Source organism: Oncorhynchus mykiss, chromosome 5 (assembly GCF_057628025.1).
Source record: "Oncorhynchus mykiss isolate SJ-2025 chromosome 5, ASM5762802v1, whole genome shotgun sequence".
In the NCBI taxonomy this organism is placed as follows: domain Eukaryota; kingdom Metazoa; phylum Chordata; class Actinopteri; order Salmoniformes; family Salmonidae; genus Oncorhynchus; species Oncorhynchus mykiss.
In genome coordinates this window covers 40638761-40662454 of record NC_143026.1, presented here as the reverse complement: position 1 = coordinate 40662454, position 23694 = coordinate 40638761, and the positions used below count along the sequence as shown (strand labels likewise).

Genomic DNA, 23694 nt, shown 5'->3' with positions numbered 1-23694 from the left:
ATGAATATGTTTATCATAGTATCCTCATTACATGTCTGTTTCTTGTCTCCTCTGTCTCAGGCTGATGACATCAGAGCGCTGCTGATTGATGCTATGCCTCCAGACGCCCTGCCCAGCTGCTTCAAGCCTCAGGCCACGGTGGTCAGCGCCTCGGTGGTCAGCGCCTCGGTGGTCAGCGCCTCGTTGGGCAGCGTCTCCGTGGTCAGCGGCTCGGTGGGCAGCGGCTCGGTGGTCAGTGCAGCGGACATCTCTCCGGCCTCTACGCCATCCTGCCTGTCTGCAGCCAGCAGCATAGACAACCTGGCCGGTCCCCTCAGTGAGCTCACTGTGGCTGGAGCCACCGGGCCTGCAGACGGAGCCGCCGGGTCCGACAGGAAGGAAGGACAGCGTACGTAACCCTTCCGTCTTTTATATATCACAGATAGAATATGATTCAACTTTGTATCCAGCCAAGAGTGGACATTTTCCCTCGGCATCACCATACAAAGTAGGCCATCAATGTGAAAAATGAAGACTCCCATAATACGGCAATACGTGTGAAAAAGAGTTTGTCTGATTTGTCTGAGTAGACCGTATTTAAGCCGTCATTTGACACTGTCTGTTTTGTGTTTTATTCAACAGCCATCCTAGACATGAACATCAGCCAGTTCCTGAAGAGCTTGGGGTTGGAGCACCTGCGCGACATCTTCGAGAGGGAACAGGTAAATGCACGTATCCTAGTGGTCCCTGTACAAACCAATCACCTTTACTGTTTCCCGTTCATGCACCTCCGTCACTCACGACTAAAAGTCTAAAAAGCTGAACTCTCAGTCAATCTGTCATCCGTGCCGCTCTGTCTGCAGCTGGCCTTTTTACTGGACCGTCAGTCAGTCAGCCAGTCAGCCAGTCAGCCAGTCAGTCAGTCAGTCAGTAGTATTACTTGCCCCCCTTATGCATAGACAGATCATCTCAGACAGGCTGAAATCAGACTTCACCGTGCTGCATGGCCAGACACTATGAAATTTCCCTCATGCTGCAGAGCAGACTGTACTCTCTCTCTCTCCCTCCCTCTCCCCCCTGTCTCTTTCTCTGCCTGTGTCTGCAGCAGCTCAAAGTGCCCCGTGTCTCCGGCAGGGTAGTTTAGACTGACCTCTTCATCCCATCGCTGATTGATTTTAGGGGGATGTTGGGTTCCACGCTGAGCAGCGTGTGGTGTTAGGGGTGTGCGGGACGACATGTCAGGTGAAATCAGGCTGGGGACATGGTAGCCATGCTGGAACAGAGAGGGATCTCATTTGCACATAGATGAGCAGAGGGATCCCTGCAGCGAGGGAACGGGAGCGAGGAGGGAGGTCAGGAGAGGAGAGCAAATCAGACCTTATTCAACCTTCCTGTCTCTCCTAAAGACAAGTTCAGAATCAGAGCAGCCAGGAAAGGAAAGGAAAGGAAAGAAAAGGAAAGGAAAGGAAAGGAAAGGAAAGGAAAGGAAAGGAAAGGAAAGGAAAGGAAGAAGTTACATGAAGGAGGGTTTACTGCTAAAGGAAAAAGTTCCAGTCTTTCAGATGTAGAGAAGCTACAGAGTGGTTTGGAGTGGTTTGTTCTCGTACCAGATTTTTTTTGGTTTCTCACCATTATCACTGCATTACAGATTCCCGCTCCAGCTGTTGAGTGTTTTGTTCTATATTTTTATTTTGTTTTATTTTTAATCCCAGCCCCCGTCCCGCAGTTGGCCTTTTGGTAGGCCGTCATTGTAAATAAGAATTTGTTCTTAACTGACTTGCCTAGTTAAATAAAGGTTAAATAACATATATACCACAAGCCTGTCCTCCCCAATTAAGGTGACACCAACCTCCTGTGCTGCGTTATCACATCTGTATGTTATTCACATGTGGGAAGTTCCTTTTCCTGATTGATTAGACAGGGCCAGTGGCCCGGGTGTCAGTGTGTGACAGACCTGTCTTACTTGTGATGGATAGCCAAGGAGGAGGCTATTTGAGATTGGGAGTGTCAGAGAGAGAAGAGGTGATTCAGCCTTAGAGGATATATGCTCAGGGAATAGAAATGATGAAGTGTGTCCCCCCCACACACAGTCACTAACCTACCCCACACTCACACCACGGCCTCTTCATAGTTTCTCTATATTACACTCTCTCTATGTGTGAGCGTTTGTTTGTCCATATCTGAAGGTTTGTTTTTGGTGAGTAGACTAGATGATGCTGTGTTAAGGGTGCGGATTCTCCAGTGTTGTTGATCAGTGAATATGCATTTGAGTAGTGAGTTACCCATTTAAACCCCTCTCTTCTCCTCAACCACTGGCTAAGTGTATCCCCTCAGTGGCTGGAGAGATTTTACACAACTCCCTGCACTGGCCGGATGAGTGAGGGTTGACACAGACCGAGAGGGAGAGAGACGGCTCTAAAACCATATCTTGTCATATCTTGGTAGAAATGGGTCATGGTCGGCTGCAGGGCTAGAAATGGTGGCCAGCAAGTACATTTAACCAGAGAACTAAGATAAATCTACTATTTTTTTCTGGAATTTGTTGATATTCTTCTTTCTGAATGTCACATTATTCGTAGCGATCTGTGACTTGCTATTCTCTGCACTGTCACCGTCTCTTCGTTCTAATGATATTATGATTGGATGCATTTTTTTGGAGAGCCACTCCGATTTGCTGTGTTTAGGATGCTCTGTCTCAGCTCCTGTTCTTGATTGGCTGATTGTTCTGTTTCCGTGCAGATTACACTGGATGTCCTGGCCGATATGGGCCACGAGGAGCTGAAGGAGATTGGGATCAACGCCTACGGTCACCGCCACAAACTCATCAAAGGCATGGAGAGACTCCTGGGAGGACAGCAAGGTCAGAGAGCCAGATCTCAGCCAAGATACTGCCAGCCGGATCGTTTTCCATTCATCTCATCCCTTATTGATTTAATATTTAAGAACTCTCTTATACAGTATGTAGTGGCTTAATTGGCCACACTGGCTTAATCACGAGCGTTTAAGGTTATTTTGGAGGGCCGTTTAACCTCTTATGAAGTAATACTAGACATGCACACTGCTGCTTACCCATACCCAATGTCTCTCAGTACAGCCTGCTACTCAGAGGACACCACCTTTAGCTCTGTGTTATTGTGGTTTCTCGTGGAGTTCGACAAATGTATTGAAGTGTCACTCCACTATGACACAGTAATACAAAAGACAGATTTTTTTTTTAAATGTTTTGAAACCACATTGTGGACCAATCAAAATGAGTTATGAGACACTGAAAACAAACAGTCAAGCATGGGACAGGCGTCATCTATACTCCACTACTACACTACATCTTCTATGTACGCTGCCTGCACCTGCCCGCCCGTCCAGCATCACTACTCTGGACGGTTCTGACTTAGAATATGTGGACAACTACAAATACCTAGGTGTCTGGTTAGACTGTAAATTCTCCTTCCAGACTCACATCAAACATCTCCAATCCAAAGTTAAATCTAGAATCGGCTTCCTATTTCTCAACAAAGCCTCCTTCACTCATGCTGCCAAACATACCCTCGTAAAACTGACTATCCTACTGATCCTCGACTTTGGCGATGTCATTTACAAAATAGCCTTCAACACTCTACTCAGCAAACTGGATGCAGTCTATCACAGTGCCATCCGTTTTGTCACCAAAGCTCCATTTACTACCCACCACTGCGACCTGTACGCTCTCGTTGGCTGGCCTTCGCTTCATACTCGTTGCCAAACCCACTGGCTCCAGGTCATCTACAAGACCCTGCTCGGTAAAGTCCCCCCTTATCTCTGCTCGCTGGTCACCATAGCAGCACCCACCAGTAGCATGCGCTCCAGCAGGTATATCTCACTGGTCACCCCCAAAACCAATTCCTACTTTGGCCGCCTCTCCTTCCAGTTCTCTGCTGCCAATGACTGGAACGAACTGCAAAAATCTCTGAAACTGGAAACACTTATCTCCCTCACTAGCTTTAAGCACCAGCTGTCAGAGCAGCTCACAAATTACTGCACCTGTACATAGCCCATCTATAATTTAGCCCAAACAACTACCTTACTGTATTTATTTATTTATTTATTTTGCTCCCTTATTTCTACTTTGTGGGAAAAAATAAAACAAGTACAGTGGACAAAAGGTCAATTAGGCAATTTATAGAGAAGCGTCTTTGTTGGAGGATGAGGTAGCGGGCTTTGGTGCGGGCATTTACATTGTTACCTGATACAATTTCACATGATTAATTATTTTCATATGCTGTGTTCTCGTCCCTCTGCTCCAGGTGCTAACCCGTACCTCACGTTCCACTGTGCCAGTCAGGGTACGGTGCTCATAGACCTGGCCACTGACGATAAGGAGTTCCAGTCTGTAGAGGAGGAGGTATGTGCTATAACTATAGCTCTCCTCTACCATGTAAACACTGCAGATTGTTCCAAGGGCTACTTGCTCAGTCGGCAGCGCAACGATGCAGATAATTTCCTCAATCAAACGGACAATCGAAAACAGGCCTTTGTTCAATTAGATTCTATCAGTGTTAGAAGTGGACACGGTCGACTTAGGAGAAGAAAGGACATCGGACCAAAAGCTCTGTCATAACAGCTCTGTCTTTACCGTCCTCACAGTTGCAAAGTACGATCCGAGAGCACCAGGACGGCGGCAACGCAGGTGGGGTCTTCAGCAGGTACAACATCCTAAAGGTGAGTCGTTGGCGTCTGGAGAGGAGACGACCTCCCCAAATCCCTATTCCTCCTCAATAAACACCTCTCTAATAACACTTGTAATAAGACGAAGATTTGAGCACGTGGGCAGTTCTGTTGAGTCTGACTGTGTGCGCTCTGTCCGTCTGTAGATCCAGAAGGTGGTGAATAAGAAGTTGAGGGAGAGGTACTCGCACAGACAGAAAGAGATCGCTGACGAAAACCACAACCACCACAACGAGCGCATGCTCTTCCACGGTAGTTTTTCATTTACCCAGTACCTCTACCATTTACCCAGTACCTCTACCATTTATCCAGTACCTCTACCATTTATCCAGTACCTCTACCATTTATCCAGTACCTCTACCATTTACCCAGAACCTCTACCATTTACCCAGTACCTCTACCATTTACCTATCGTTTCTGTTGAAGAGAGACATTTCTCTTACAACTTTTGTTTCTGAATGAGGGTTGCCCCCCCCCCCCCTTCCTCTGCCAGGCTCTCCATTCATCAACGCCATCATCCATAAGGGTTTTGACGAGCGGCATGCCTACATCGGGGGCATGTTTGGCGCGGGCATCTATTTTGCAGAGAACTCCTCCAAGAGTAACCAGTACGTGTACGGGATAGGTGGGGGCACGGGCTGCCCCACTCACAAAGACCGCTCCTGCTACGTCTGCCACAGGTCAGACTCACTCCAGACGTTCCTTAATGATGTGTGATGTGTAGCCTGTTCTGCAAGCAAAGGCTGTGTGTATGCTGCTGTTTCTAATCCATCTGGTGTTGTGAATTGCAGCCAATTGTATGTGCTGTTCCGATGTGTGTGTGTGTTATGAATGATCTCAAGTTGTGTAATGTTCTGGCGTGTGTTGTTGTTTATTACAGGGAGGTGTGTGTTTTGTTCTAATGTGTGTATGTGTGTGTTGGGTTGTTGTGTGTTGCAGGCAGTTGTTGTTCTGCAGGGTGACCCTGGGTAAGTCCTTCCTCCAGTTCAGTGCCATGAAGATGGCCCACGCCCCCCCTGGACACCACTCTGTGATTGGCCGGCCCAGCGTCAATGGACTGGCCTACGCAGAGTACGTAATCTACAGAGGAGAACAGGTCAGTCTAACACACACACACCTTTCACAAGAGCCACGGTTCCACAGTGCAAGTCTGTCGAAAAGCACATACTGTAGATGTGTTGAGACTGTATGGTTGGTGTTTATAATGACAATGATTGTCCTCTCCCACTGTATTCCTCAGGCGTACCCAGAGTACCTAATCACGTATCAGATCCTGAAGCCAGAGAGCACACCCTCATCCACAGCCGGAGAAGAACAGAAGTCCTAGTCCAGACTGAACCAGACCAACTCACACCCACCTTTACTGGGAAAGAACCAACCACAGAGACTCTTACCAGAAACACTTCACACATTCTGGGCTGAGCCGGGACAAACCCCAGCCCCTTAACTCAACTCTACACCATTGGAAAGATTTCTTTCCTCCACTTGTTTTGTTGTTGTTCCATTTCACTATAAACGACCAGTTTCTCACAACCACCACCCATTTATTCTTTCCTCATCCTACTTCAGTGTTTACATGAAAATGTTGCCTTCCCGGGAAATTGTCTCAAGTCATGTTGTCGCCCCCTAGTGCCCATCTCCCGGTCTCTCGCTCATGGTTGCTCTTTGTTGTCACTGGTTAAGGCCAAATAGAGAGAACCAAATGGATAATGGTTAGGTCAGACATTGGGACTCAAAGCTCATTGGTTGGTGGTTAAGGTTATAGATGGGTACTCATAGCTCATTGGTTAGTGGTTAAGGTTAGAGATGGGGACTCACAGCTCATTGATGAGCAGTTAGGGTCTGTGATGAGGACCCATGCCAGTCTGCCTTTACCTGAGTGTTAGCTGCCCTAATGAAGCCGGGCAGAGGCTTCTCTACCTATCCCTCAGACAAGGATAGAGATTAGGGTGGGTGTAGTAGTGCATATACTAGCCTCACTCAGAGCCATGTGTCTTCAACAAGCCTGGCAAGGGAAGCTGCAGTATACAGACCCCGAACACAGATCATGTGTTATTAAAAAGACAACCAATGGCCTCTCCCTTTCCTTTCCAGCACACTAATATTTTAAGCAAAAAACTCATAAAAGCATTAGACCTCATTTATGAAATTAGCTCTGTATTATTTTATGATTATTTTCAAGTTGGTTTTACGTTATTGTTTTGACTTTGTTTTTAGAGATGTGTACACTATAATGGGACCATGTCAAAACGGGGGACCTGCCGGTTTTTGACCCCTTTCTGATTAAAAAAAAAAAAATGTAAGTTGAGGTGATATATAGTATTCCTCTCTGGGACCATTAAGGGTTTTCTCTCCATTCCTGGATTTGATGGAACATCCTCTAAAAGGTTTCAGATTGGGAACAAAAAGCAAGTGGGATTGAGACTCGAATGGAGTTATGTGAGAAAGTACAGCGAGCTATGACACCTGTAAAACTCTTATAATTACTATTATTTGTATTATTATAACGTTACTTTGCACAAGAAAACACTGAACATCGGACTTTTCATGACCATCGCCCATCCAGTCAAGCTCATCTTTTAATGGATTTGCACTTTTTAACGGGAATGATTTTTAAGTTATTTGAAAATTAATTGAAAATAACGTTGAAAAAAAAGATGTCCAGTATTGTACAGTGTGTAGCAGACGATGCCTTTGTAAAGCTCACCATGTTGTTAACGGATGAAGAGTGGGCTGTATTAGTACTGTAAATTAAGTGGGGGTTTTTGTGGATCTTTTATGCTTTGGGTTTTTTCTGGGATGAAATAGATTTTTTTTAGTTGAGTGAGTTTCTCAATTGTACCGTCTTAAGATTGTACCTGGATGAACTGTTTGCAGCTGTGTTTTTCATCTTTTCTTAGTCACTATTTGCCATATTCGTCCCTCTGCTCTTTGTCCTCTTTCTGAGGCGTAAACAATAACTTTTCTTACTTCCTGGTGGATTTGTCTACCATCCTCTGGGAGATGGCAGTTTGAAGCGACAGAAGTAGTAGTGACTGATTTGAATTGAAAGACGGTGTCTCGGTCTCCTCTCACTAGCTGGGCTCTATCTGCATCTTGCTGCTGTGGTACTGTGCTTTCCCTATTGTTTCCACTGCTAGGATCACTAGTCCTCCATAACTGCCTGTGCTTTGACCGGAATGTTAACGCATCTGTTACTACAGCCTGGAGTGATTCCCAAATGGCAATTATGTGTCCCAAATGGCGCCCTAAACCCTATATAGTACACTATTGGCATTGGTCAAAGATTATGCACTATATAAGGAATAGGGTGCCATTTGGGATGGAACCGTGGTCTCAATCTCCCCCCCCGCGTTCCTTCAGACCAACAGCGCCTGGAGAGAGCCTCGCTGCCTCTACCTACTTCCTACTACAGTTCTTATCTTATTTTACCACCGGTTCATTTTGTTTTCCTGGTGCTGAAAGATCCTGCAATGACCCACTCACAGCTGATCTGCAGACTAATGTAACACTCCTCAGTGTTGTAGAGTCTTAATAAAGTACATAACTTCACATCCGACCAATGCCTATTCCCTACTACTTTTCTCACGATGAAGTAGTTCACTGAAGATTGTTCGGTCTTAATGTTAGACTTTGAATGGCTTTTGTTGAAGTTAAATGCACAGCATATAAGTGTCCCGCTTAAGGAGCAGGGCCTTGTATTGGCTACACTACATACTGTACAGGACATTCATGGAAATGTCTAGATTAGACACTGAAACAGTATTGTCCATGCTATGCATTCCTGTAGAGGGTAAAATTCACTTCATTAGACACTGAAACAGTATTGTCCATGCTATGCATTCCTGTAGAGGGTAAAATTCATTATACACTGAAACAGTATTGTCCATGCTATGCATTCCTGTAGAGGGTAAAATTCATTAGACACTGAAACAGTATTGTCCATGCTATGCATTCCTGTAGAGGGTAAAATTCATTAGACACTGAAACAGTATTGTCCATGCTATGCATTCCTGTAGAGGGTAAAATTCACTAAACACTAAATCTGTATTGTCCATGCTATGCATTCCTGGAGAGGGTAAAATTCACTAGACACTGAAACGGTATTGTCCATGCTTTGCATTCCTGTAGAGGGTAATTGATTTCCTGCAAAGTGGGGGAGATGAATAGGTGTGAGGACAGAGTTGACCATTACCTCAGCGATCCCATGCAGGAAAAGACGGATGTTTAATCAATCCTCTCATTCAGAAGGCCCATTAGAAATCAGTCGGTCAAACCAAGCAATCTATCCTCCTGTTTGTCACACAGAGCTAAATTGTATTCTCTGCTAGATGATGTGGATGGACCTAGAGCTTGTATGATGATGTGTTTATTATGCATAGTGTATAGGCCTATACATATATGGAGGGGATATGCTCACAGGCCACCCCCAGGTGGTGAAGGTAGGAAACAACACCTCCACATCGCTGATCCTCAACACTGGGGCCCCACAAGGGTGCGTGCTCAGCTCCCTCCTGTACTCCCTGTTCACCCATGACTGTGTGGCCAATCACTCCTCCAACTCAATCATCAAGTTTGCAGACAACAGTAGTAGGCTTGATTACCAACAATGACGAGAGCCTACAGGGAGGAGGTGAGGGCTCTGGGAGTGTGGTGCCAGGAAAATAACCTTTCACTCAACATCAACAAAACAAAGGAGATAATTGTGAACTTCAGGAAACAGCAGAGGGAGCACCCCCCTATCCACATCGACGAGACCGCAGTTGAGAAGGTTGAAAGCTTCCAAGTTCCTCGCGTACACATCACTGACAATCTGAAATGGTCCACCCACACAGACTGTGTGGTGAAGAAGGTGCAACAGGAGGCACCTTAAACCCTCACAAACCTTTACAGATGCACAATTGAGAGCATCCTGTTGTATCACCGCCTGGAATTGCAACTGCCAGCATGATCAAATAATAATAATCACAGTAGTTGTCGAGGGTGCAGCAAGTCAGCACCTCAGGAGTAAATGTCAGTTGGCTTTTCATAGCCGATCATTAAGAGTATCTCCACCCCTCCTGCTGTCTCTAGAGAGTTGAAAACAGCAGGTCTGGGACAGGTAGCACATCCGGTGAACAGGTCAGGATTCCATAGCCGCAGGCAGAACAGTTTAAACTGGAGCAGCAGCACAGCCAGGTGGACTGGGGACAGCAAGGAGTCATCATGCCAGGTAGTCCTGAGGCATGGTCATCCAAGGGAGAGAAAGAAAGAGAGAAAGAGAAATACTTAAATTCACACAGGACACCGGATAAGACAGGAGAAGTTCTCCAGATATAACAAACTGACCCTAGCTGTCCGACACATGAACTACTGCAGCATAAATACTGGAGGCTGAGACAGGAGGGGTCAGGAGACACTGTGACCCCATCCGAGGATACCCCCGGACAGGGCCAAACAGGAAGGATATAACCTCACCCACTTTGCCAAAGCACAGCCCCCACACCACTAGAGGGATATCTTCAACCACCAACTTACCATCCTGAGAGAAGGCCGAGTATAGCCCACAAAGATCTCCGCCACGGCACAACCCAAGGGGGGGCGCCAACCCAGACAGGAAGATCATGTCAGTGACTCAACCCACTCAAGTGACGCACCCCTCCTAGGGACGGCATGAAAGAGCACCAATAAGCCAGTGACTCAGCCCCTGTAATAGGGTTAGAGGCAGAGAATCCCAGTGGAGAGAAGGGAACCGTCCAGGCAGAGACAGCAAGGGCGGTTTGTTGCCCCAGAGCCTTTCCGTTCACCTTCACACTCCTGGGCCAGACTATACTCAATCACACGACCCACTGAAGAGATGAGTCTTCAGTAAAGACTTAAAGGTTGAGACCGAGCCTGAGTCTCTCACATGGGTAGGCAGACCATTACATAAAAAAGGAGCTCTATAGGAGAAAGCCCTGCCTCCAGCTGTTTGCTTAGAAATTCTAGGGACAATTAGGAGGCCTGCGTCTTGTGACCGTAGCGTACGTGTAAGTATGTACTGCAGGACCAAATCAGAAGGATAGGTAGGAGCAAGCCCATGTAATGCTCTGTAGGTTAGCAGTAAAACCTTGAAATCAGCCCTTGCCTTAACAGGAAGCCAGTGTAGGGAGGCTAGCACTGGAGTAATATGATCACATTTTTTGGTTCTTGTCAGGATTCTAGCAGCCGTATTTAGCACTAACTGAAGTTTATTTAGTGCTTTATCCGAGTAGCCGGAAAGTAGAGCATTGCAGTATTCTAACCTAAAGTAAAAAAGCATGGATTAATTTTTCTGCATCATTTTTGGACAGAAGGTTTCTGATTTTTGCAATGTTACGTAGATGGAAAAAAGCTGTCCTTGAAACAGTCTTGATATGAGATCAGGGGATATGCTCACAGGCCACCCCTGTGATCTTGAGATCAGGGTCCAGAGTAACGCCGAGGTCCTTCACAGTTTTATTTGAGACGACTGTACAACCATACAGATTAATTGTCAGATTCAACAGAAGATCTCTTTGTTTCTTGGGATCTAGAACAAGCATCTCTGTTTTGTCCGAGTTCAAAAGTAGAAAGTTTGCAGCCATCCACTTCCTTATGTCTGAAACACACGCTTCTAGCGAGGGCAATTTTCATTGAAATTTCATTGAAATGTACAGCTGTGTGTCATCCGCATAGCAGTGAAAGTTAACATTATGTTTTCGAATGACATCCCCAAGAGGTAAAATATATAGTGAAATCAATAGTGGTCCTAAAACGGAACCTTGAGGAACATTGAAATGTACAGTTGATTTGTCAGAGGACAAACCATTCACAGAGACAAACTGATATCTTTCTGACAGATAAGATCTAAACCAGGCCAGAACTTGTCTGTGTAGACCAATTTGGGTTTCCGATCTCTCCAGAAGAATGTGGGGATCGATGATATCAAAAGCAGCACTAAGGTCTAGGAGCACGAGGGCAGATGTAGAGCCTCGGTCTGATGCCATTAAAAGGTAATTTACCACCTTCACAAGTGCAGTCTCAGTGCTATGATGGGGTCTAAAACCAGACTGAAGCATTTCGTATACATTGTTTTTCTTCAGGAAGGCAGTGAGTTGCTGCGCAACAGCTTTTTCTAAAATGTTTGAGATGAATGGAAGATTCGATATAGGCCGAGTTTTTTATATTTTCTGGGTCAAGGTTTGGCTTTTTCAAGAGAGGCTTTATTACTACAACTTTTAGTGAGTTTGGTAAACATCTGGTGGACAGAGAGCCGTTTATTATGTTCAACATAGGAGGGCCAAGCACAGGAAGCAGCTCTTTCAGTAGTTTAGTTGGAATAGGGTCCAGTATGCAGCTTGAAGGTTTAGAGGCCATGATTATTTTCATCATTGTGTCAAGAGATATAGTACTAAAACACTTGAGTGTCTCTCTTGATCCTAGGTCCTGGCAGAGTTGTGCAGACTCAGGACAACTGAGCTTTGAAGGAATACGCAGATTTAAAGAGGAGTCTGTAATTTGCTTTCTAATGATCATGATCTTTTCCTCAAAGAAGTTCATGAATTTATTACTGCTGAAGTGAACGTCCTCCTCACTTGGGGAATACTGCTTTTTAGTTAGCTTTGCGACAGTATCAAAAATAAATTTCGGATTGTTCTTATTTTCCTCAATTAAGTAGGAAAAATAGGATGATCGAGCAGCAGTGAGGGCTCTTCGATCATCAAGGACAACAACCACCCGAGCCACTGCCTGTTCACCCCGCTATCATCCAGAAGGCGAGGTCAGTACAGGTGCATCAAAGCTGGGACCGAGTGACTGCAAAAACACCTTCTATCTCAAGGCCATTAGTTACTACAAGCACAAGCAGGGTAGCCTAGTGGTTAGAGCGTTGGACTAGTAACCGGAAGGTTGCAAGTTCAAACCCCCGAGCTGACAAGGTACTAATCTGTCGTTCTGCCCCTGAACAGCATCAAATCTTATTTTCAATGAAAATAAGAATTTGTTCTTAACTGACTTGCCTAGTAAAATAAATTTAAAAAATTGCAATACTCGCATTAACATCTGCTAACCATGTGTATGTGACCGATTTGATTTGATTACATAATGATAATATTTTTCTTAAGTTTGTTTACTTGGTTTCCATGGTTATAAATAGTGACCGTGGAGCACATTGATGTCTCGGAGGGAGATTCAAATGTTGATGCCGGAAAGGATATAAAAAGAAAGGTAAATATGACTTGAGAAGATAATTTTGTACGTCATTACCAAATTGAATCTAATTTCATGAAATGATGTTAGATTTTTGAAATTATGTTTTAATTATGTGCATTTAGGATACATTGTATGCTAGCTGTTCAGCTGGAGTTAGCATGCTAGAATCCCTGCTATTTATGACCAAATATCGTAAAAATGCAAAGCTGTCATCAGTCTAAGGGTGGTAGAATATTACATTTAAAATATGTTTTGATTTGTTTAACACTTTTTTGGTTACTACATGATTCCATGTGTTATTTCATAGTTTTGATGTCTTCACTATTATTCTACATTGTAGAAAATAGTCTAAATAAAGATAAACCCTTGAATGAGTAGGTGTGTCCAAACTTTTGACTGGTACTGTATAGGATCATGTTTAAGTTTAAATTGAACACTTATTTTCTAAATAAGACCATTACATTTTGTATAATGCTAGGATAATTGAGTGATTTTGATGTCTATGTAATGTAACTTACTATGGTTATTACTGACAGTAATTATTTTTATTTTTTCTATAAGATACCCCCTAAATCAACCAAGGAAAGGACAAGGACATACTATATATAAACAAAATCAAACATACCAGGAGTATCTTAAGAAACAAAAAAGAAAGACACCTCAAGAGAAAATAAAGCAGTAAACTGAAATCCATATCACAACTCTCCCAGTGAGAAAAAGCAAAAAAAGGAGGAAATGGGAAATGAACCAAAGAAACAGCAGATGAACTATCCAGAAAAGAGGTTATGGAGTCATACCTGGCAAGGAACACACCACCACACCTACCTGACCCTCAAATGTCTCCACGTCTATGTGATTGTTTTGGCGGACAGACCGTGATATTTCAACCAACAGAAGCAGACAAAGCACAACCTTCCACTTCCACCTGCACAGTATCACAGCCATCTTCTAGCGCAATACAGCCCATTGCAGACATACAGGAGAGACTGATTGGAAAGTGGTGTGTTATGAAATATGATGAAGACCTTTACCCTGGTATTATACAAGATGTTGATGCAGAGAGTAGCACTCTAGTCAAGACGAAGAGTTGTGTGGGAGCCAACTGATTATTTTGACCAATGAGAGAGGACCAACCAGAGAATGTGCTTAGGCTTGTCCCTGAGCCTCATCCAGTGACAAAATGACATATAATGCTTGATGGTGCAGTCTGGGAGAAAAATTGCTCTCTCGTTAAGCAATAGAGTGCATTAAGGGCAAAACCTAATCTTGAGTGAGCCCACACCTGTCTCACGAGTCTGAATTAATAGACTGCAGCCAGTGAACAGTCATTTGTTCAATGTCAAACAGTGTTTCCAACCTTGTACATGTATTTCTGCCTAATGCATTGAATCCCAAAATTGTTCTAAAATATGCTTTAAGTTCATGAGGCATGTAACCTTTGTTTTTTGAGGTTTTGAATGGTGTGTTCTATGTCTTCAATCAAGTTGAACATGTACAACTGTGACATTAAACTGTTTAATGTTATTTTTCATCAGTTTTATATAAAATATCCTTTCCACCACACTCTGTCATTACCACAACCCTAGTTCATTACCATCACGGCACATCTTTTTGAGGAAACGGTGTATTAACTTACAATTGATATTGATGATTTTTCCCATATGTGAACCTTATATGTTTGTTCTTAAGATAATTCCTAACATAATGTAAAATAGTAAGATATTGGTGTGGTAAACATGTTTCTGAGTATCACCAAGGCATATATGGGCATTTAAACTTGACAATGAGGAATACATATAATTAAGAAAACTTCCAAATAGTAAAAAAAAACACAAAAAAAACTGTAATTTCATTTTCAACTAAAATATCCCATTTTCTGACTTGGTGGTAATGACATTTCTCCTCAGGTATTTGATAACTGATCAAAATTGTTATATTGTTAAATAGTATGTTCTCTACCACTATTAGATCTTGTTTCCAGACAGAGTGAAGATATTCTGATAGATAAAAAGCAGTTTCAAGAGGTTTTCTTTTCAAAAACATTTAACATGCCCTTATTTGCAAAATCAACCATGTGCATAATCTACCTCAAATACGTTGTACCCTTGCACATCGACTCAGTACTAGTACCCATGTATATAGCCAAGTTATCGTTACTCATTGTGTATTTATTCCTCGTGTCATTATTTTTTCTCTCTCTCTGCAAGTAATTATTTCACTGTTTACACCTGTTGTTTACGAAGCATGTGACAAATAAAATGTCATTTGATTTCTATGGAGAGGTTTAAGAGGATGTGAAGTATTAAGATCACCCACTAGGGGGTGTTATAACCCTACATTAATGTTGGGAAACGCAACACAGCTCCTCGAACCCTATTCTGGTCAATGCACTGAAGTTTGTGCAGATCTTGAGACAGGACCAACACCGGTTATAAACAGACCATCACAATCCAAGTTTTGCGGCAAAAATTGCTGCATAGTCTAATGCTGGCTACATCTAAACACCAGCCTTTTCCTTGTGAGGTGATTGGTAAGATGCCTTTGATTATTTTGATACATTACCTGTGCTTGCAATTATGATCTGGTGATTAGAACTACCAAAAATGTTTACATTAAAGGTTGTATTTGAATATGAGTCATCTGCCTGTTTATGGCCAAGGTGTTTGTGTAATAAAGTGTTCATGAATATGAAAAATACCACCACTATATAGTCCTCCCAGACACCATGTGTGATGTTTCGTGCAAATAAGACACAGAGATTCTTTTTTTTTTAAGAACAATGTTGTATTTAACAATGGAATTTTAGAAATAAATAAAGCATTTACAATTGAACCAAAAAAGTTTTTAAAAAATGTTAAATTGATGAATGATACTGCCATAAGGAGACGACAGCATTTCACTTGACACAGGTAAAAAGTATTGCATTATTCAATGATTTTGGACCAGGGAGCGCCTCTCATCTTCATATCATTTACATACCCTTGCTCAAGAAGAAAACAACATAATGAGTGTATGAAAAGTAATCAGTTACCACCTGGTATAACAATAATGTGCAAACCAATTAAATAATACAGTATTGCATCACTTAAAAGTGCTCTATAAAAGGTGCCAACATTCTTCAAAAAAGAGGAGGGAATTAAATCCGGTTTCCCCAGAAGCCTTTGCTCCTGGCTCTGATCGTCACCTAGGCCAATGCTTCCAGGCAATATTTTGTCTCAAACGCTCAGAGAACTGTCTGTTTAACATGAAAAGGAAAACAATGAACCATTTCTCAGGAGTCAGACCAGTGGCAGCACACACAAGCAGTTTTCTACCTTATCTTTTCCCAGTGATGTCTGATATCCCAGTGTCTGTTTCTTAGGGGTGTTTGTGCGTAGCTGGGAAATCATCCCAATTAGAAAGTAGACTGGATCTACTAGACATTGGTGGAGTGACAGTGACAAGACAAAAAAGACAAGTCAGGTTCATAGGTCAGTTCCCAATTAAGCCTCCGTCTTTCAACAAGCATTAGACCAATCAACATCTATTGTCTGGACAGAAATAGTACCTATGTAACAGACAATATGGATGAAAGGATGAAAAACAACACATTCTTATCTTGAGAATTATACAAATAATTATTGGTAAGGCAAAAAAAACACTTCTGAAATATCTGGTCTGTATCGATGAGTGAATATACATATGAAGCTAAAAAACATGATCAGAAATACACAACACAATGTAGTGCTTTGGTGGCAACTGGGAAAAGAGAGAAACGGATTATTGCTCTACTTGGGGGAGAGGAACGGATGGGATTACATTGTCTGCATTGCAGTGTTGACTTGAAACGTTGTTGTTTAGTGATTTCCCAGCTTATCTGCCTCAGTCTGTTTGAAAAGGAAAGGCGCTGGGGCACTTGAGCACATCCAAAGCACCGGAAAAAACATCCTATACCTTTTCTGAACAAGGCACTGACCAACAAACAGAAAAAAACAAACTTTCTCCTCAAAAGCCTATCTGTCCATCCGACCGAGCCTATTAGCAGGGGCTATGTAGCAGAGGCTCAGGCGTTCATTTGGCACCGTCTCAGAAAGCTTGTCTCTTTATCTCAACGGCCTCTCCACCTCCACATGGGGGACGCTTTTATTCTCTCATTCATCAGCAGTCCTGCTCCAGGAGAGGAGGGGGGCACATGGGAGATAGGATGGGGATGTCGAGGACAGGAAGCCGGACAGGACGTTAGTAGAGCACCTGTCACAACTGAAGGGCCTCCTGCTCTCCGTCAGGAAGCGACTAAATGACTGAGCGCACTTTCTCTCTCTTTCTCTCTCTTTCCCCCTCCTCCCCTCTTTGCTCTTTCCTTTTCTCTGCATCTCTGCTCATGGCCATTCACCCCTCTCAGCAGGACTGGAGAGGCTTTGGAAAACTCCACAGGAAATGAAAGAGACGGACTGCAACTTAGAAGTCTGCCGCCACGTCCTTCGCACTAAACCACAGGAACTGCATATCTCCTTGAGCCTGTTTTCAGAAAAAGCTTATTTAATGTTCACCAAATAGTGATGAATGAGTGTGTGTGTGTCATATTCTATACAGTTTTTTGAGTCAGGCAGCAGCATAGGCACCCTCAGTTTTTCATTGTCAATGGACCTTTCAGCTTACACCAAGTTAGGAGAAGAGAAACTCTCTCTCTCTCTCCCTGCCCTGGATAGTGAGAGAAATGGGGCTGACAGGAGCCCCCTGGGTCAGTTCAGTGTTGATGTCTGTCTGTGGGGGCAGGGCATCAGCAGCTGGGCGAGGTTGTGATTGGACTGTGCAGGTAGGCCAGGCTGCTGGGCTGGCCATGTGCTACCACGGAGACGGGGAAGCTGAATATGAAGGGTGAGGTGGGGGTGGAGGAAGACTTGGGGCCCAGGCTGGCTGCCGAGGGGCTGGCGGCCTCCACCGCACATGACGTAGCCAGCACCTGGGACTCAAACTGCAGCAGCTGACCCATGAAGCTGAAATTAGGGGAGATGATACTGCGGCGCTGCTTGACGAACTCAAAGGCTTCGTCCAGGCGAACACGCTTCTTCTTCATCAGGTATGCCAGGCAGATGGTGGCAGAGCGAGAGATGCCCGCCTGGCAGTGCACCAGCACACGCCCGTTAGAGTCTTTCACAGAGTCTGAAGAAAGACAAAGAGATAGGGGGTTCAGAACTGACTCCAGGATATTAATATGTACATGATAGGTAATACATAGTGCTCAGGATGATCTGTTGCCATGGTCCATAAGCTTTGATGATAGAGACCCCCCACAAAAGCAGACACCAGCCTCTTACACCTCAGTGTCTCATAAGCAATATATTAATCTGTAGCACTATAAAACACAAACAGCAACACTCTGCACCCAAGAGAAAAGACATGCAAATGTACAGGTAACAGTCAAAATAAAGGAAACACTTGAGTAAATGAGGTATTCAAAATATATTGAAAGCAGGTGCTTCCAAACAGGTGTGGTTCCTGAGTTAATTAAGCAATTAAAACATCCCATCATGCTTAGGGTCACGTATAAAAATGCCCAATTGCCCATTATTTTGGCTACAATGGCTAGAAGAACAGATATGGGTGACTTTGAAAGAGGGTTTCAAAGGAAAAAGGCTATTTTAAGCTTAGGGGTTAGGGTTTACAATTAGGGTTAGGGGTTTAGGGTGTGGACGCTTGCATGTGCGTGTCAGTCTCCAGATCTCAACCCAAGTGAACACTTATGGGAGATTCTGGAGCGCTGCCTGATACAGCGTTTTTCCATCGCCATCAAAAAAACACCAAATGATGGAATTTATTGTGGAAGAATGGTGTCACATCCCTCCAATAGAGTTCCAGACACTTGTAGAATATATGCCACGGTGCATTGAAGCCGTTCTGGTGGCTCGTGTTGACCCAACGCCCTATTAAGACACTATGTTGGTGTTTCCTTTATTTTATATACAGTTTCCAGTATATCCTGCATCCAGACACCTACAGCAGCCCTTTCCATACATAAACATTTCTCACCATGAGAAATAGCAGCAACAGGGGATATGCCCTCATCACAGGGAGGCCATTTTGAGTAGTAATACACACATATTTCCACATAGATAGAATTTCATAAATACTCATTAAAACATAGAAATGTAGTATTCACTTCTATACAAGTGCAGTCGTGTTCTCTGGCGTACACACACACACACAGGTAACTCCAACTAACGAGGCGGCGCACCCAAGAACAGTGGATGAGTCAGACTCCCTAAGCAGCTAGCTCTGACGCATTCAAGTCCATACACGCTTATACACACACACACACACCTTCAAGCCTACTGGGTTCTCCACAGAACAGTGCAGAGGCTTTCATGTGTGTGTGTGTGTGTGTATTCTACCAAGATGGAACCTCTAGGAGCTACGCCCTCCTATCCTCCCTCATGGTAATCCCTAACCATTGGAGTACCGCAATAACTATAGCTCAGCACTCCTCTTCCTCCGTCGCCCATATCAACAAAGCATTTTGAGCATGGGCAACACACACACTGAGATTCTGCATGAGCACATGATTTACTCTCTATTTATTACCAATTATTTATTCTAAAATGCTCTCCCGTCAGATAGGCTATTACCTAGCATGAAATGAAAATGTTCTGTCAAATGCATTACGTCACCCAGGTTTGAAAGATACTGCCAACCATTACTCATACACTACACTAGCATTAATTACCAAAGGAGCCATCTGTACAACATGTTCCTGAAGAGCCATCAATTAAAGTAACAATCTCGTCCCTGCAAGAAGACAACCTTCAATCACATGACCAAATTAACATTCTACTGGGCTATGCGGCAGCTGGGTCCTACAGGGACCATCATGGACCATGTAATTCTCCTTCTGCTCATGATGATGATGATTAAGCGGCATTAGTCTGTGTCCCAAATGGCACCTTATTCCCTTTATAGTGCACTACCTTGTCTCGGGCCAAAAGAAGTGCACTATAGGGAACAGGGTGTCATTCGGGACAGGTCCCATGTATTCTTCTAAGAGATTGAAACTTACCGATAAACTCAATGGCTTCTATAAACCAGGAGCTGATGTCCTCTTTATGGTTGTCCTCCACAGGAATGCACTTGTACTGGTAGACCCCCTCGAAGTGGTTGGGACAGTTAGAGGACACGTTGAGCAAGGCTGAGATGCCCATGCCGTCCAGCATGTCCTTTTTGGAGGCATGGAAGGCACTGCCAAGGTACAGGAAGGGAAGAATCTCCACTGGACCAGCCTGGAGCATAGAGAAGACAAAAGTGGGCATTAATACAGGGCCAAGAGAGAATAGAGGATATTTTACAGTCAGAATGTCTCTTTCAAACATCACAAATTAACACAATAAATAGGACTGGAGAAGGGGCCTATTAACAATTTGCTATTAACAATAAATTAAAAGGTTCTGATAAATACAATTTACATTGTGAATGATTTTAATACAAAGGTAGCAGTAATAGGGTCTGACATGTGGTCATATAAAATCTTGGCCAATCACCAATGGCAATGATTTGAACTCCAGCAAGTTATTTATCTCCGGACAGCTTATTGATTTGGGCCCTGTTATGTCATTGCTGATATGAGCCCGCTTCAAACGGCAGAAATGATCGATAAGGGCTATGTAAAACTGTTATGTCATTGCTGATATGGTCCCGCTTCAAACGGCAGAAATGATCGATAAGGGCTATGTAAAACTGTTATGTCATTGCTGATATGGTCCCGCTTCAAACGGCAGAAATGATCGATAAGGGCTATGTGAAACAAATGTGCATAGGGAAGGTCGGCCGGGTCACTGTTCGTCACACAGGCCGGAGAGGGAGAGGGAGAGAAAAAACGGAAGCATAACTGGTGCTCTTATCGAGCCCGGAAACCAGTGGATGGACAAAATTGACGAGTCCCCTAGTATTTCACTCAATGGCACCTTCTTTACCTGGTCATGGTGCAACGTCTGTGGAGTTCCACAGGAAGAACAGGAGTCCAAACTGGACTGCGTAGAGAACGAAGATAACGTTTTGGTCTTCAAACAGAACTCGGGATACTCCGTGAAAAATGTGTCATAGCCCCCTGTGAAAAGAGATTACCGTTAGACATCGGGATATTCCAATCACAGGCCACACTCTCAACACAACAAAATAGCGCACCGTGTGCGTTAAAAAACGACTGTATAATTTACAAATTAGGCCTACCTAGCTTGATAGGGCTACAGATCATACATTTTTTCAATAACAACCAAATAAAATATTTCTGAATAATTACATAAAACATTATAGAACACAATCATAATTTGAATTTCAATTTCTTATAATGTCATTTATAATTTGGGTAGGCCTATGCCTAACGGTTAAGGCCTTAATTACATTTGAAAACCTATTAAATACTCGAATAGATTAAATGTTTTTGCATTTCCCCATTAACTTCCAATAATTTATTGAGAAATACTCTCGTGTGATTTTCTGCCAACACTTCACGCTTCAATGCGTGTGCGTCATTTAAATCTATTTTGGATAATGACATTGCGATAATGAGCCATTTACAATAATAACTATTATCAAATAAAAATGTTATGCGAAATCTTGACGATGAACCAATTGTTGAGGATCACAAGATACTCACTGCGGCACATCCTCGTGCACCCAGATGTGGCTCTCTACGCATTACATCATTGTTAGAGCCTAATGCCCATTGTGGGTTGAATTGTGCAGTAATACAAAACGGCAGTACATGTACCCTACCATTTTAAACTGATTGAGACAATATGATAACATGGTAATAACACACTTGTCAGATATAATGAGACAGATGTGATATTTAATTGTTGTTATTTATATTTGTAAACAAAGTCAGCATTTGGGCATGTTTTTAAATTCTGATAACCTTAAGTGCATTGTGATCATTTTACCTTTGAGTAGATATATTTCAGTTCCAAACGTGTCTCTGTATAATGCATTGAGCACCAGAGTGATTGTGCTATCGTCTTTAACCGTGTCTATGTCGGGCGTCCTCTCGTCGTAGAGGATCACAGCGGAGTACAGTCCTGATTTCAGCCGGGCTTTGACCTCTTCGTCACCGGATAGAATCTGGTCTAAACTCACGGAGCCCTTTGCTCGCCTTCTCACGATTGTGTTACAGCGGATATTCACTGCACTCCGAATGTGTCCAGCGCTAAACGCCAGGAATGATCTGCAGTCCAGCACCAGACATTTCGCACTGTCGTCCTTCAACAACCTTTTCAAAACGTTGCAATCCATTTCGCAAAGTTCATCCATGATAACCATATTTTCCCCCATAATGAAGAAAAAAACGTGTTTTTCGTGTTGAAGAACACGAAGAGAGTGCTGGATGTGCGTTAATCCTGAGCAGCTCCTGCGCAATGTTGTGCTGTTATTCTTCTGAGAGCATTACTATCACGAGCAGTCACCTCTATCCGTTTTATGAATGGGTGGTGGCGTCACGCTGGAGGTGACGTCACCCGCTAGCACCATTCATTAACCATTCTCTCCTTTCTCTTCATTCATGAAAAGTCAACAATCAAAGCCGACAGAAGATGAAATTACCGCTGCCAAACCTCGAAAATTGTGTTGACTCTCTGCTGAATGAATGCAAAATGCAGTAGTCTACTTCTTTTCCCACGATAGTCAAAATCTTCTGTAATTATATATAGGCTACCATGCCTAGGCTATTTAATCATTTATTATTTTATATTCCTTCATATGAAGAGAAATTGGTCAAATGTTATGAATGTGTTATATGCCGTTGCCATTCTTGATTTAGATTCTAAGTAATATACCTTTGTAGATAGGGTACCAACCAGTACAGGCTGGTGGGAGGAGCTATACGAGGATGTGCTCATTGTAATGGCTGGAATGGAATTAACAGAACAGAGTTTCCACATGTTTGATACCATTCCATTGATTCCATTCCAGCCATTACAATGGGCCTGTCCTCCTATAGCTCCCCTCACCAGCCTCCTCTGGTACAGACGATGCTTTCCCTCCCCCAATCCCTTTCTCTCAACTGGGTGCCAGAGGGCCAGGATACCTCTCTTGTTTGCTCACACAGCCGTTACAGGATCCTGCAGGATATGACCAATGATATTTGCCCAAACTTGTTTTTAGCAACAGGATCAGAGTGTTGAAAGCAGGGTATGCAGATTTTCTCAGTTTCAAGCAATCAGTAGTTTCACTGTTCTGGTCCATGGCAGATGTCTTCTAGAACATTCACACCTCATCAGTAGGCTATCCCTCACTTCCACTGTGAAGGGGGGGGCTCTTCAGATGGTTATATCAGTCAGTGGCTAATACAGGATTAGTAAAGACCCAGTGCACTACTTTAGTGAACAGAAAAAGTATAATTTTCATTGTATTTTTTGCTTTTTGGTTTTAATTTAAGGTTAGAGTTAGGCGTAGCGTTAGCAGTGTGGTTAAGGATAGGTTTAAAATCAACATTTAAGAAGATAAATGTAGTAAATAGGCAGGGATTATGACTTTGTGGCTGTGGTAACTAGTGATGACGAGGCTAGACCAGGTAACTAGTGATAAGACATTTTTTGTTAACTAAATTCAACATTCTCTCATTGACCTCTATACAAAACTCCTCACTTGGTGAGCGAAGAAAAACATCCCCTGCTGGAGAAGACAGATTTTGGGCCCAGTTATCGCTCTCGCTTCGCCTCTTCCTGGCTGATGAGCCTCAGTAATGGAGTGTTGTGCCAGAAACCCTATTGAGTGTTTCAAATTGTTTTTGGTTTCTTCTCCTATAATTGCAGCATGGTTGCTCTCCCTATCAGAAAAAATCCCATTATAATCAGCCCC

At 43.3% G+C, this 23694-nt stretch overlaps 2 protein-coding genes across 3 annotated transcripts in view; one reads left to right on the top strand and one right to left on the bottom strand.

The window, feature by feature from the left end:
- Positions 1-8239, top strand: part of LOC110523807 (poly [ADP-ribose] polymerase tankyrase-1) — a 115145-nt gene extending 106906 nt beyond the window's left edge. For both annotated transcript variants that reach the window (XM_021602843.3, XM_090234807.1), the window contains 9 exons: positions 61-388; positions 622-701; positions 2719-2839; positions 4260-4357; positions 4600-4674; positions 4827-4932; positions 5174-5360; positions 5620-5776; positions 5921-8239. In XM_021602843.3, the coding sequence (XP_021458518.3) occupies positions 61-388; positions 622-701; positions 2719-2839; positions 4260-4357; positions 4600-4674; positions 4827-4932; positions 5174-5360; positions 5620-5776; positions 5921-6007 (1239 nt within the window). In that variant the 3' untranslated portion in view covers positions 6008-8239. The remainder of the gene's footprint in view (positions 1-60; positions 389-621; positions 702-2718; positions 2840-4259; positions 4358-4599; positions 4675-4826; positions 4933-5173; positions 5361-5619; positions 5777-5920) is intronic.
- Positions 8240-15628: 7389 nt separating this feature from the next.
- LOC110523806 (dual specificity protein phosphatase 4) lies at positions 15629-22647 on the bottom strand. The gene is made up of 4 exons (XM_021602838.3): positions 21783-22647; positions 20814-20947; positions 19904-20123; positions 15629-18012 (listed from the first exon to the last, which is right to left on the bottom strand). The coding sequence occupies exons 1-4, from the start codon at positions 22168-22170 to the stop codon at positions 17630-17632; spliced, it is 1125 nt and encodes a 374-aa protein (XP_021458513.1). The 5' UTR covers positions 22171-22647; the 3' UTR covers positions 15629-17629.
- Positions 22648-23694: the final 1047 nt, after the last annotated feature.